Source organism: Siphateles boraxobius, unplaced genomic scaffold, assembly GCF_051911475.1.
Source record: "Siphateles boraxobius isolate OS27281-9 unplaced genomic scaffold, OSU_SipBor_1 9, whole genome shotgun sequence".
NCBI classification, from domain to species: domain Eukaryota; kingdom Metazoa; phylum Chordata; class Actinopteri; order Cypriniformes; family Leuciscidae; genus Siphateles; species Siphateles boraxobius.
In genome coordinates this window covers 13,329,886-13,344,556 of record NW_027509219.1, presented here as the reverse complement: position 1 = coordinate 13,344,556, position 14,671 = coordinate 13,329,886, and the positions used below count along the sequence as shown (strand labels likewise).

Sequence of the window (14,671 nt, the reverse complement as noted above, 5' to 3'; positions counted from 1 at the left end):
TGTGTAGGCGGTAACGCATCAGTCTTTTACGATAAACATCTCTGTTATGTCAATTAACAGTTCTTGTCATCTTCATGTATTATTGCTACAAAAGCTAGGAATTCACTGATAATAACAAACAAAGATGTAGAGTGCCTGAAAGATTTGTTCTGGGCTGTTAGCCACCACACAATATTCCCTCTTTCTAAACTGTTTAAAACCTGCAGGCTAATTCCTATATAAAATCATGTTGAAACAGTTTATTTTCAGTCCACTTAAAGCTAGTCTAAAAAATGACACCATTTTGCCGTTCCATGAAGCTCCATATCAGTTTTTAACAGGCACCTTTTAAAAAACTCTGACCTGATCACTGAAAAACAAGAAACGGTCTTTAAAGGTTTTATCAGATGTTTTTATAATTGTATCTTAAATATAGACATTTACTGCTTAAAACAGACTCAAAAGTGAGCCTTAACAGCACTTAACATTTCAACCTTCATGAGTATTACACAAAGAAAAACAAACCATTGAAAACTATATCAACATTTACAGTATTTACAGCAATACCTTAACAAACAGGACCAGAAGCTAAAAGTCCCATTGAAAAACCCTGTCCCATATCCAAGGCGAAAGAGATTACAGTGCTCAACCTTCATCCTTTGAACCTTTCTTTATGTGGACCTCAGAGTATGTCACTGAGTCCTCTGTGTAGGTCCCTGAAGAGAGTGCCAGAGATGCACTGTTCTGTAAGACAAGTTATAACATGGCATAATGATTGCATCTGGATATGTAATGCACATATTGGATATAGGCCTATAAAGTGACAACTGCAAACTGTCTATTTGCTTACTAAGCTAAAACACGTAACTGGGCATCACTTGAATACTACAGACAATTAAATGGTCTTAATGGGCACTATTTACCTCATTTCTTGATTTCACACTGTCTCGAGGAATGTTTAATGCCGCATAAACAACAGTTTCAGGAGTTTTAGGGGAGGGTGATCCACGGGTAGCATCAACCTGAGAGTGAAATGATTTATTTTAAAAAGTACTGTATAATTTTTCTGAAAGACCATCAGCTCTGCCAATATTCAAAATGAAACATAAATAAATAAATGTTACTCACTATGACTTCTTTTGCTTTATGTTCTTTCCAGTGTCCTGTTTAAAAAAAAAATCAGCCTGTTAAACTTTACAGTCACTTGAATTGTGTTTATTTTAAAAATTGATAGTATGCTAACAGTACACTGTAAAATAAAATTATGAGTTATGACAACATGTTTTTACATTGCTTTAACTCATGAAAATAAGTTAAGCAATTTTGAACCCATTTTTTTAAAAATCAGATTAATGCAATTTAAGCTGAAAAGACTTAAACATTCAAGTTGATTGTACTTAAAAATTTAAGGCAGGAACTTTTTTGCAGTGTAGTAATTGATAGTATGCAATAGTTAGTCATCCTAAGCACATTGCGATAAACCCATCAGATTTTTTTCAAAGAACTGTCACAATTGTTCTTACCTTTATAATGTATGTGAATAACACAGGCAATGCTGATGATTAGCAAGACACAACCCAATCCCAATGACCACAAAACTGTGTTCTTATTAAAGTGATTTACTGTCACAGTCACAGATGTGGGAGTTGGTGCTGTCACAGTTGTTGAATTAGGCACTGCAAAGTATTAAATGTTTATCATTTAGATTGTTCATGACTTTTTAAGCACTGAAAAATTGTGTTGAGTGTATAAATAGACTGTTACATGAAATATGTGCATGATATTACCAGCCTTTAAACAAAATGAAAATTTTAAAAAGAGTAAAAAAATGAAGCTCACCCACATATACATGCGTCCCATAAAGCTCACCCACATATACATGCGTCCCATTTCCATATTTAATGGGTCCAAGTGTAGGTAAATCCACCCATGCTTTGCAGTAATAATTGCCGCTATGATTTAGATGTATTGACAGCAGGTCCAGCGATGCGTTAATAAACACATCTCCAGATACAGACGATCGATTTCCAGACATTGCAATTGTTTCACTCTTCATTTCAGTTTGATTATCTTGCAACCATTTAACCAATATTCTTCCCAATTGTAAATGAGCTTTAATGTGACAGGTGATGTTTTCACTTGTGCCTTTCCATTGTATTGTCTCAGGTTTTTGCCACACAGATATGTTTACATGTGTCAAAGTTACATGGACGAGACCTGTGAGAAGTATTAAATTAATTTAATTTCATCAAGCTATTGACATCATGTCGATAATAAGTAGTTATCGAAGAGGAAAAATGATGATATTACCTGTAAACCAGATGGTTGCGAAGAGAGCAGAGAGACTGGTGCGTGTCATTTCATCTGAAGTGCAGAGACAGCGGGTTTAGCAGTGACAGAAGTTTTTTATTTTTCCTGTGTGGTGTATCCTGCAGTCTGAAAGCATCACCTTATCTGCATAAACTCACACGCTCCAGTGACGCCCACAGACAGGCCAGTCTCTGTGACGCTCATTTTTCAATTCATACATGCACTTCAATTCAATGCACCTCTTCTATGATGAGCATGATTTTAATTTCTGCATTAAAATTCATTTTAAGATGTTGGTTACTTCACTACTTGCATCATTAAACATTATATATATAGCAGTTTAATAAAGGTACTGACACTAAAACTCTGAACTTGCCGTTCAGAGTTGTAAAAAAAACGTCTCAGGTTACGTATGTAACCCTGGTTCCCTGATAGGGAACGAGACGCTGCGTTTGAGACGCGGTGGGAACGCTCTGCGCGATTACGTCGTGAAGCATGTGTAAAATCAGTCCAATGGAAGCCCGCTACGACATAGGTGACGTCATAGACCAGGAAACTATAAAGCAACCCTGAAATCAGACCGCGATAGCTTCTGAAAAACCTGAAGCAAGTCGATCAGGGCAAGCAGGAAGTATGGCAGGCAAACGCAGCGTCTCGTTCCCTATCAGGGAACCAGGGTTACATACGTAACCTGAGACGTTCCCTTTCAAGGGAACTCGAGCTGCGTTTGAGACGCGGTGGGAACCCCATACCCACTACGCCATAGTGACAAATGCCCGTTCTGTGTGAAGTCCTGCGCACACTAAGAAGCAAGCAACCTCGCCCCAGGAGTGGACAGGTCAAGGTCATAAAACCTGACAAATGTATGCGGAGAGGACCATCCTGCCGCATTACACACGTCAAGAAGGGAAACTCCCGAAATTAAGGCCATAGAGGCCGCCATACTCCGAGTAGAATGGGCCCGCACAGCCATAGGTGAAGGCTGTCCAGCCGCTTCATAAGCCAATGAAATAGCCTCGACTATCCATTTACTCATAACCTGCTTAGATGCAGGGCATCCTCTCTTGAGTGAACCAAACACACAAATAGTTGCTCAGATTTACGCCACAGGGCAGCTCTGTGAACATAGGCATCTAAAGCCCGGACTGGACATAACAGGTTAAGCTGTTCCTGGTCAGGGGTATTAAATGGTGGAGAAAAAAGGCCTGCAGCACTATTGGGCCCCCAACATTCAGTGGGACCATAGGAATATAACCCGGCCTGGGGTAGAGAAATGTCTTCACCACACCAGGTGCAAATTCCAGACATGAAGGAGCAACCGACAGAGCATATAAATCACCAATTCTCTTGATAGATGAGATAGCAAGGAGAAATAAAGTCTTTAGAGTGAGGAATTTTTCTGAAACCTCCTCGATGGGCTCGAAGGGAGCTAAAGCCAGACCCTCGAGTGCAATGACCAAGTCCCAAGTCTCTAGAGTGCAGTGCAGGTCTCAACCTCAATGTACCACGGAGAAAGCGAGTAATTAAAGAGTTTCTCCCGATAGAAGTACCCCCAGAGGGGTGTGGTAGGCAGATATAGCCGCCACGTAAACCTTTAGGGTGGAAGGAGATAACCTGGCCGAGAAACGGTCTTGCAGAAAATCAAGAACTGAACCAAGTTAACAGGATCTAACTGACGTTCAACACACCACATGGTGAAAAGTTTCCATTTTAGCGCATACAGCCTTCTCGTGGAAGGAGCTCTGGATTGAAGAATGGTTTCTACAACATCGGTCGAAAGACCGGTCTCCTTGAGCCTGGCCCCCTCAGAGGCCAGGCCCACAGTTTCCATAACTCCGGCCGAAGGTGAAATATCGTGCCCCCGGCCTGGGACAGGAGGTCCACCCTGAGTGGGATCTCCAAGGGGGCGCCGTCCAACAGAGACACCAAGTCCGAGACACCAAGTCCAAGTTCGGCTACTAGTAGCAGACGAGCCCCTTCCCGGCGAACCCTCTCCAGAACCCCCGGAAGCATAGATATCGGGGGAAAGGCGTACAGGTGCAGCCTCGGCCACACCTGCACCATCGCATCCAGACCGAGAGGAGCTGGGTGCGTTAGAGAGAACCACATGGGACAATGGGTTGAATCTGATGATGCGAAAAGGTCTACCTGAGCACGACCGAACTCTTCCCACAGGAGCTCCACCACTTCGGGGTGAAGTCTCCAATGCCCGGGCCTCAGCCCTTGTCTCGACAGAATATCTGCTCCCACATTCTGACGCCCCGGAATATATACCGCCTTGAGCGACAATAACTTCCCCTGGGCCCATAGGAGGATCTGATGGGCCAATTTGCAAAGATGACGCGACCTCAGACCCACCTTATGGTTGATATAGGAGACCACCGAAGTGTTGTCTGTGCGGACCAACACATGATGGCCTCTCAGGTCTGACAGGAAATATTTGAGTGCTCGAAATACCGCAATCAACTCCAAACGATTTATGTGCCAGGAACTTTGATGGTCCTGCCAAAGACCTTGCGCCGAGCGGCCACTCATGACCGCCCCCCATCCCGTGAGGGAAGCATCCGTCGAAAGCGTGACGCGTCGAGAAGGAGCCCCCAACACTGGGCCCTGGGCGAGGAACCAAGGTTTCTTCCACATGACCAAGTCACGAAGACATAGCCGCGTGACCTTGATCTTGCGGAACGGATTTCCCCTCGGAGAAAACCCCTTGGTCCTGAGCCACCACTGCAGGGGTCTCATGTACAGAAGGCCAAAAGTTATAACGTTGGACGCAGCTGCCATGAGACCCAACAGTCTCTGAAACTGTTTCACAGTGAGTGACTGGCCTACTTTCACATTCTTTGCGGCTGTGAGAATCGCAGAAATACGAGCAGGAGACAGGCGTGCCTGCATTGTGGTCGAATCCCAAATTACACCTAGAAAAGTGGTCCTCTGAGCAGGAAGGAGCACACTCTTTTTGGTGTTGAGCCGCAACCCCAAACTCTTTAAGTGGGACAGAACAGCATCTTGATGCTGAACTGCCACCTGCTCTGACTGAGCTAAAATCAACCAATCGTCGATGTAATTTACTACGTGGATGCCCAGGAGTCTCAACGGAGCCAGAGCTGCACCCATGCATTTTGTAAAAGTGCGGGGAGATAAACCTAGGCCAAATGGAAGAACCCGATATTGGTATGCTTCGCCCCCGAAAGCGCACCTCAGGAACCTCCTGTGATGAGGATGGATAGATACATGGAAGTACGCGTCCTTCAAGTCTATTGTGACAAACCAGTCCTCGGACTGAATCTGTGATACAATCTTTTTTAGCGTAAGCATTCTGAACTTGAGTTTCTGAACTCTGCTGTTTAACTGGCGCAGATCTAGAATAGGACGCAACCCTCCATCCTTCTTTGGAAAAATGAAGTAACGGCTGTAAAACCCTGACTCTCTGCTGGGAGGAGAAACCCTTTCTATAGCTCCTTTTCGAAGAAGTGTCATTACTTCTTGCTCCATTACCAGAGCCTGCTGTGAGTCCACCACCGTGTGGAGGACCCCTTGAAATCTGGGCGGACGAGAACTGAACTGAATTCTGTAACCCTTTTCTATTATGTGCAGGACCCATAGAGAAATATTTGGCAGAAGTTTCCACGCTGCCAGAAATTCCGATAAGGGAACCAGTCTCTCGAGACTGGCCTCTGGATTTGATTGAACAATCATTTCGGCGCCCTGAAGCGGCGAACTGGCAGGGAACAACCGAACTGACCGTTCTACAACCCTCCTCAGAGGATTGCACGGGGAAGCTGACACCTTGGCGCCCTGAAGCGGCGAACCGGCAGGGAACAACCGAAGTGGCAACGCTGCGACTCTCCTCGGAGAATCGCCCCCCAGAGGGTGCCAAGGAGGGACGGTTCCTCGGAATCGTTCCTCCCTGGAGGGGACCACCCTCAGAAGCCTGATAGCCTTGGCATCAGGACTTCTTCTTAACCAAGCTCTCTTAGTGATGACAGTCCTCAGATCCTGTCTACCTCTAACAGGCTTGGACTGCGACTGCCACTCAGGAACCCCAGATTGAGGAGGAGCCCGAGCGGCGACGCTCTGTTTTTGCTGACTTCTATATGTGGAGCTCGTAGACGGACGAGACTGCTCAGGCTTTATGTTGCGAGCAGCCTCGGGGACACTGGACCGACGAGGAAGAAACCTCTGAAACGCAGCCGCTTGTTTTTTGTTTTCTTGAAACCTATCGACAACACAATTTATAGCGTCGCCGAACAGACTTGTAGGTGAAAGCGATGCGTCCAGAAGAACAGACCTATCTTTATCCTTAATCTCTGATAGATTTAACCATAAATGAGGTTCCGTGGCCATAGAACGGCCCACAGATTTGGCCGTCTCCCTGGTGGCCCAGAGAGATAAATCTGTCGTGCGACGCAATTCTCGAATTGCATCAGCACTAACTTCCTCACAATCGTCCATGTCCCTCAGCAGGTCAGCCTGGTATGCTTGGAGAATCAACATAGTATGTAAGCATGCCGCAGCCTGACCTGCTGCCGAATACGCTTTACCCACCAACAAAGATGTATTTTTTAAAGGTCTGGTGGGTAACGTCGGGGCTTTCAGAGAAGAAGATGACTCGGGGGAGAGATAGCTCGCTATCGTGTCTTCAGCACGAGGCATAGTCAAATAACCATAGTGATCAATCCCTTGAATTTTACTATAATTACTAGTATGCGAATGTAGTAAAGGTTCAGTGTTGGTGTGATGGAAGAAGACAGGGGTCGGCGTGACTGGGACTCGTACACTTTTATTTAGTTAAGAAGAAATGCGCTGTGCGCGCTCTAACATAAATCAGGTTCACGTTCAAAATATCACTCTTTCCACTATATCCAATATCACTCTTTCCAACATCAAACATCACTCTTCAGCGTCCAGCTCACGTCTCGTGCACGAGTCCCCAGTCCTTCTCTCTCCCGCTCTCTTGCAGCAGCCAGCTTTTATGCGATCTCCCCACGCCAATTACTGCAATCAGAGACAGGTGTTCGTCATTTTGCACTTGACCTACTTACTCACCGCTCGGCTCCGTCGTTGCTCTCGCGCTACAGACTTCGCTGAACCACGCCCCCCTCGCCACATACCCCCACCGCCCGACTCAGGCCGGGGAGCCGTCCGGCCTGCAGCCTCCCCCCTCTCCCCCCTCCTCCTGGAGAGGAAGTCAGCCACAACCATCTGTGCACCCGGCCTGTGGATCACCTTGAACTTAAAAGGCTGTAAGGCCAGATACCAACGGGTGATCCGCGCGTTGGTATCCTTCATGCGGTGGAGCCACTGCAGGGGAGCGTGGTCCGAACAGAGGGTGAACTCTCGACCCAGGAGGTAGTAGCGGAGGGTGAGAACGGCCCACTTGATGGCTAAAGCTTCCTTTTCAATGGTGCTGTACATAGTCTCTCTCTTCGAGAGCTTCCGACTAATGTACAGCACCGGCCGTTCTTCGCCCTCTATCTCCTGGGACAAGACTGCGCCCAGCCCCCTGTCCGACGCGTCAGTCTGTAGGGAAAAAGGGAGAGAAAAGTTAGGAGCCTGTAGGAGCGGTCCGCCACATAGAGCAGCCTTTATCTGGGTAAAGGCCTGCTGACACCGCTCCGTCCACTGGACAGTATCTGGTGCTTCCTTTTTAGTCAGATCAGTCAGCGGGCTAGCCAGGTCCGAATAATTAGGCACAAACCTCCTGTAATATCCAGCTAGCCCCAGGAACTGTCTAACCTCCTTTTTGGTCTTAGGTCTTGGACAGGTCGCAACTGCTGCGGTTTTATCAATTTGGGGACGCACCTGTCCATGACCCAAGTGGAAGCCCAGATACCTAACTTCCACGCGCCCAATTGCACACTTCTTTGGGTTGGCGGTGAGCCCCGCCCCTCGCAGCGTCCTGAGGACAGCTCGCAAATGCTGCATATGCCGCTGCCAGTCGTTACTATAGATGATAATGTCATCCAAGTAAGCAGCAGCATATGCAGTATGCGGCCGGAGAATTCTGTCCATCAGGCGCTGGAAGGTCGCGGGAGCCCCGAACAAGCCGAAAGGAAGAGTAACAAATTGGTGTAATCCAAACGGCGTCGTGAAAGCAGTTTTTTTTTTAGATATTGGAGATAAGGGGATCTGCCAATACCCTTTTGTCAAATCCAGTGTCGAATAAAAACGAGCGGTACCGAGCCGATCAAGCAATTCGTCAACCCGCGGCATTGGATACGCATCGAATTTCGACACAGCATTCACCTTGCGATAATCCACACAGAACCGGACGGAGCCGTCGGTTTTAGGCACTAAAACTATCGGGCTTGCCCAGTCACTGTTGGATTCTTCTATTACCCCCATGTCCAGCATAGCTTCTAATTCATCCTGAACTACTTTCTTTTTATGTTCAGGTAAACGATACGGCCGGCTGCGTACTATTACGCCCGGTTCGGTCTCAACGTGGTGCTGAATGAGATTTGTCCGACCAGGTAGGGGCGAAAACACATCAGCAAACTCTGCTTGTAAATTACGTATGTCAGTGATCTGGGACGGTGAGAGGTGGTCTCCGCCAAATGCCAGAGCGAGAGATTGGGATTTTGAGCTCGCTTCTGGACCGAGATCCTCCTCCCCACTTACCACCGTCGCCAGCATCACTGACTCCGCCTCATTCCATTTTTTAAGGAGGTTAAGGTGGTAAATTTGATGTGCCCCGTCCCTATCTGATCGGACAACCTCATAGTCGAGGTCCCCGACTCGCCGTGTGACCACAAACGGCCCTTGCCACTTCGCGAGTAATTTAGAGCTGGATGTGGGAAGCAATACAAGGACTTTATCTCCCGGTGCAAATTTGCGTAGTCTAGTCCCCCTGTTGTACAGCCGACTTTGCTTGTCCTGAGCCTGTAACAAATTCTCCATAGAGAGCCGCCCCAAAGTGTGGAGTTTTGTTCTCAGGTCCAAGACATACTGAATTTCGTTTTTGCTATTCGAAGGTCCGTCCTCCCAAGCTTCTCTAAGCACGTCCAGCACCCCGCGGGGCTGACGCCCATAGAGAAGCTCGAAGGGGGAAAACCCCGTGGAGGCTTGGGGGACCTCGCGTACAGCGAACAAGAGGGGTTCTAGCCACTTATCCCAATTTTTGGCGTCTTCCCGTACGAACTTACGAATCATGGATTTTAACGTGCGGTTAAAACGTTCCACCAAGCCGTCTGTTTGTGGGTGATAGACGCTGGTGCGAATCGATTTAATGCCCAATAATTCGTACAGTTCGCGAATAGTGCGTGACATAAACGCCGTGCCTTGATCGGTGAGAATCTCTTTCGGGATTCCTACCCGGGAGATTAATTGAAACAGTGCGCTCGCCACGCTTTTAGCGGAAATATTGCGAAGCGGCACTGCTTCTGGGTATCGCGTTGCATAATCCACCAGGACTAATGCAAAGCGATGCCCCCGTGCAGATCGTTCTAATGGCCCGATGAGGTCCATTCCAATTCTTTCGAAGGGGACCTCCATTAAGGGAAGAGGGCACAAAGGTGCTTTTGGGTTGGCCGGTGGATTCACCAACTGACATTCACGACAAGACGCGCACCACTTGCGCACGTTCTCGTGAATGCCCGGCCAGAAAAATCGGGTCATTAAACGATTTAGTGTAGCTGCCTGCCCTAAATGACCAGCCATCGGATTACAGTGAGCCGCCTGGAAAAGCATTTCCCGACGGCTCTTTGGAACTAATAACTGAGTTGTATCTTGCTTTGACTGGGTGTCTTGGGTCACCCGATACAACTTATCTTTTATGATAGCAAAATAAGGATATGAGGGCGGTCGGTCGGGGTGGAGGGGCTGCCCGTCGATCGTACGGACCTGGTCAAACGCATTTTTAAGCGTCTCATCTCGGGACTGTTCCAGAGGAAAGTCATCACGCTCTGAAAGAATCCTTCTTTCAACCGCGTTCCGAACCTCTGGGACAGATACCGAGGGCCCCGGCACAGCCTCTCCAACCTGAGCGACCGCTCCCCTCTCCTGCTTCCTTTTTGTCCCAGAAGCACCCGCACACAAATAACCCAATAGTGTTTTAAACCCCGGCCAATTGGTCCCCAAAATTAACGGGTGCCGGAGGTGTTGGCTAACGGCCACCTCCACACTATGCTTTTGGCCCCGAAATTGGATAATGACTGGCATTAAAGGGTAATCCATCACCTCCCCGTGCACACACCGAACCCTAACCGTGCGGCTCTTATCCAATGCCTCTGGTTGTATCAGATTTTGATGGATGGAGGTTTGGTTACAGCCTGAATCCACCAAAGCCTGATAGGTACCCCCCTTAATACTCACAGGTATTTGGTACAACCCAGCTTGATCGGGGGCAGCCTGCGGTGTGTCAGGGACCCTGACCAGTGTCCCCACCTCCATTACGGGGCACCGATCGATAAAATGTCCAGGGTCCCCGCAACGCCAACAGGCCGGCCCAGTCCTTCCCGCCGCCCCAATGGCGGGAAGTGGGTCAAGCGATTGGCGTGGGGAGAGCGGGGGTGCAGGAGGCGCAGTGGCAGAGGCTGTTCCCCTGGACGGCGTTCTGGGCGCGGGAACAGGCTCAGCCGTAGGTCCGGTCCTCCAGCGGGGCGCTGGCCTGGGCAGGAATCCTCCACGGGACCTGGGTAGAGGGACAGGGCGAGAAGAGAGAGAGAGAGAGAGAGAAGCTGCTGGAAGGGGTTCGCCGACCCCTGGGCACGCCACCATCTGGTCCTCCGCCAACTGGATGGCCTGGTTCAGCGACGTCGGGCGGTGGCACTGGACCCACTGCGCGGTCTTCCGGGGGAGCCGCGCGACGAATTGCTCCAGTACCACGTGGTCTATAATTCCCTCGACGTCGCGTCCGTCGGCCATCAACCACTTGCGGCACGCGTCCCGGAGCTGCTGCGCAAAGGCGAAGGGTCGGCCGGATTCCCCGAGCTCCAGTGACCGGAACCGCTGTCTGCTCTGCTCCGGGGTCCGGCCAACCCGCTGCAGAATGGCGCGCTTGAGGTCTTCATAGACCAGGAGGTTCTGGACTGGCAGCTGTTGTGCGGCGATCTGGGCTTCTCCGGCCAGCAGCGGGATCAGCCGCATCGGCCAGTCCGTGGACGGCCAGCCCCAGGCCTCGGCCGACCTCTCGAACAGCTCGAGGAAGGCTTCGGGATCGTCTCCTGGACCCATTTTGTGGAGGTGCATGGGCTGGGCCGAGGCTGGAGCTGGCGATGATGGTGTGGCCCGAACCTCCTGGTCCATCCAGCTCCGGAACTGCTCACGGTCCTCCTGCTGGGCCCGGAGGAGTGTCTCGAACCGACGCTCCTGGTGCTCCTCCATGGCCAGCAGGGCCCGATGTTGTTGCTGGTGGAGTCCCGCGAGCGCGTGGATGATGTCCGCAAGTGGGGACGGGGGCTGTGTGGCGGCGGCCTCTTCTTCCATCCCGGGTTTCGGCACCAGTGTAGTAAAGGTTCAGTGTTGGTGTGATGGAAGAAGACAGGGGTCGGCGTGACTGGGACTCGTACACTTTTATTTAGTTAAGAAGAAATGCGCTGTGCGCGCTCTAACATAAATCAGGTTCACGTTCAAAATATCACTCTTTCCACTATATCCAATATCACTCTTTCCAACATCAAACATCACTCTTCAGCGTCCAGCTCACGTCTCGTGCACGAGTCCCCAGTCCTTCTCTCTCCCGCTCTCTTGCAGCAGCCAGCTTTTATGCGATCTCCCCACGCCAATTACTGCAATCAGAGACAGGTGTTCGTCATTTTGCACTTGACCTACTTACTCACCGCTCGGCTCCGTCGTTGCTCTCGCGCTACAGACTTCGCTGAACCACGCCCCCCTCGCCACAGCGAATTACACCTCTGTGTGAAGATCGGGAAAAAACTGGAGTTCCCGACGAGGAGGTCGTGATCTAGATGGTAGATACCCTTCATCTAAAAGACTCTTTCTAGATTCAACATCAACATCATCAGCTGGCCACTCAATATTTAATTTATTAACAGCACGAGATAAAACCTCCAAAGCTCCCCATCAGCAGGGGTATTAGCTGGTGAACACTCAATATCCCCCATATCAACGACATCCTGAGGATCTGAGGATCCAGATCCTCAGAACTGGATAGCCGTAATATTGGTGCCTCAGCCTGGGAAGGAGAAGCCGCAGAGCGGGCTCCTTCCTGGGCAAAGACACCGGATCCAGCAGGTAAGGGCTGAGAAAGGGCGGGGCCCGTCTCAAACCCCGCTACTAGATCCATCTGCGAACCCCAAGATGAAAGCCGACGCTGTGCCTCGGCAGCAGCGGGACCCGCACCTCGGGGAGCGTGAACCGAACCGTCCTCCTCAAAGAACGCTCGGCGAGAGCGGAGAGTTTTCATAGACAAACTCATGCAATGCTCACAGTCAGCCCCCTCGAGGACTGACTGGGCATGCTCCACTCCCAAACAAGCAATACACATATGATGTGTGATCCCACCCGTGATATAACGAGGGCAGGGAACAACACAACGTATAACTTTGCTTGCTCGCCATAATGATATATATATATATATATATATATATATATATATATATATATATATAAGGGGCTTGACAGACAACAATAAATAGACAAGGACAGATATACAGAGAGCGCTTGCTGAAGGTACAGAAGCTATCGGGGTCTGATTTCAGGGTTGCTTTATAGTTTCCTGGTCTATGACGTCACCTATGTCGTAGCGGGCTTCCATTGGACTGATTTTACACGTGCTTCACGACGTAATCACGCAGAACGTTACCACCGCGTCTCAAACGCAGCTCGAGCTCGAGGGAACTACATTTTGTTGCATTTTTGTATTGCAATATATTGACACGATATATTGTTACACCGCTAATATATATATATATATATATATATATATATATATATATAACTTAACTTAGTGTATATATATATTATCTCTTTTTTTAAAATAATTATTAAGATGTGTGCAAGGTGTAAAGATGATGTTACTTTTTACTTGATTGCATCACATTATATTTTTAAACCACAAGGAAACAACAGTACATTTATAAGAATAGGCATACTTTAAGAAGATTTGGTTACACTATTTTAATGTGTCCTTTTTCAGTACTCAGTAATATAACATGTAGGCTACTTACTACAGGGTAAAGAATAGAATTAAAGGGATATGTTTGGTTTATGGTTAGTTGCATGTAACTATAATGTGCCGTAAAAAGGACAAGATTTGTCCATTTATTTATATTTTATCACTATTGTGCATCTGTAACGTGCGATGCAGTTTATGGCCTCTATGCAGCGCTGTTTTCGCTCTCCTCGCTTACAGTACTACGCAAAAAAACGTGGGAAAATTGCCAGTGTGCATTTCTTGACAGCCTAGTAATGTGATTTTAGGGCCATTATCCATATGGCTGTATCAGTTGTAACTTTAACACTCCCTTCTCCCTTTGACAGATAATGGTAATATGGGCAAGTAGACAGACTTATTTTCCTCCTCTTGCCTCTCCTCTTACATCTTACATTGCTTCAACGTCCTGCACACATTCTCTCTCTCTCTCCATCTCTGAAGTGGGATAGTGTTCAGGCCGGGTGGTAATTAGGTCATAAGCCATCTCTGACTCACTCAACTTCTCATCCATCGCCTTTCACACTTACCCAATCATCTGACATGCCCCATGAGTGTCTTTTCTTGCCTTCTTGTTTCTCCTCCAGTCTTCCATTCAGTTTCCGGATCTTCTCAGCACGGCTTTCGTAAATGTTCTTACCATCTCCTGTACCTTCATAACTCCTGCGTCATGAGTCCTGGTCTTCATCGGTCGGATGGAAAGACAAACTGCTCTATCGATGGAAGTTCCGACCACAGTTTGGGAAGGAGTGCTGAGGCTCAAGGGACACCACTGCTGAAAAATTACATTTTTTTGACTATATTCACTTGTTTTTGTCCGGCATGGCCTATTAACATTGTGGCGTTGGTTTTTTCTCTGATGGTGAGTAGAAAACAGTATTATTTTTGTTATTATGTTTGTAACTTGAGAGTTGCACATTCATATGGTGCTTTATTAAATTAAAATCTTAATTTAGGTTATATATCAAAACGTACAGTGTTTCTACAGAGTTTGAGTCATACGCTGTAGAGAGTGTTTTTCTTAAAACATGTGGCTTTGAAATCTGACTAAACCTAATGTTCTTATGGTCCAGATAGACATATAAGTGTTATAAATAGATAGGCCTCAAGTATCTGTGCAGTTAATTTTTTAGCACTCCCACACATGCAAGACTGCATACACTCTCACACGTCTCTCACACACCCTTTCCCCTACTGGAACATTCACACGGCATGCAGATGTGCTCACTTGAACAAGGCATGTGAAAGGTGGATATGATGATGAAC

The 14,671-nt window shown here is 48.0% G+C and overlaps 1 protein-coding gene across 2 annotated transcripts; it reads right to left on the bottom strand.

Moving 5' to 3' along the window:
• Nucleotides 1-369: 369 nt before the first annotated feature.
• On the bottom strand, nt 370-2,396 carry LOC143732329 (uncharacterized). 2 transcript variants are annotated; one of them, XM_077223289.1, is made up of 6 exons: nt 2,290-2,396; nt 1,819-2,196; nt 1,503-1,655; nt 1,108-1,142; nt 903-1,001; nt 370-723 (listed from the first exon to the last, which is right to left on the bottom strand). In XM_077223289.1, the coding sequence occupies exons 1-6, from the start codon at nt 2,336-2,338 to the stop codon at nt 625-627; spliced, it is 813 nt and encodes a 270-aa protein (XP_077079404.1). In that variant the 5' UTR covers nt 2,339-2,396; the 3' UTR covers nt 370-624. The 2 variants fall into 2 exon arrangements, with proteins under 2 accessions (XP_077079404.1, XP_077079405.1); XM_077223290.1 differs by having other exon boundaries at nt 479-723; nt 1,849-2,196.
• Between the last annotated feature and the right edge of the window lie 12,275 nt (nt 2,397-14,671).

What these genes read in the sequence shown, in the direction of transcription:
- LOC143732329 (XM_077223289.1), bottom strand. Translation starts at nt 2,338, where the DNA reads ATGACACGCACCAGTCTCTCTGCTCTCTTCGCAACCATCTGGTTTACA. An exon ending in TATTCACATACATTATAAAG is followed by an intron (nt 1,143 to 1,502) that starts GTAAGAACAATT and finishes TTTTTTAAACAG; the next exon opens with GACACTGGAAAGAACATAAA. An exon ending in GTGTGAAATCAAGAAATGAG is followed by an intron (nt 724 to 902) that starts GTAAATAGTGCC and finishes CTTGTCTTACAG; the next exon opens with AACAGTGCATCTCTGGCACT.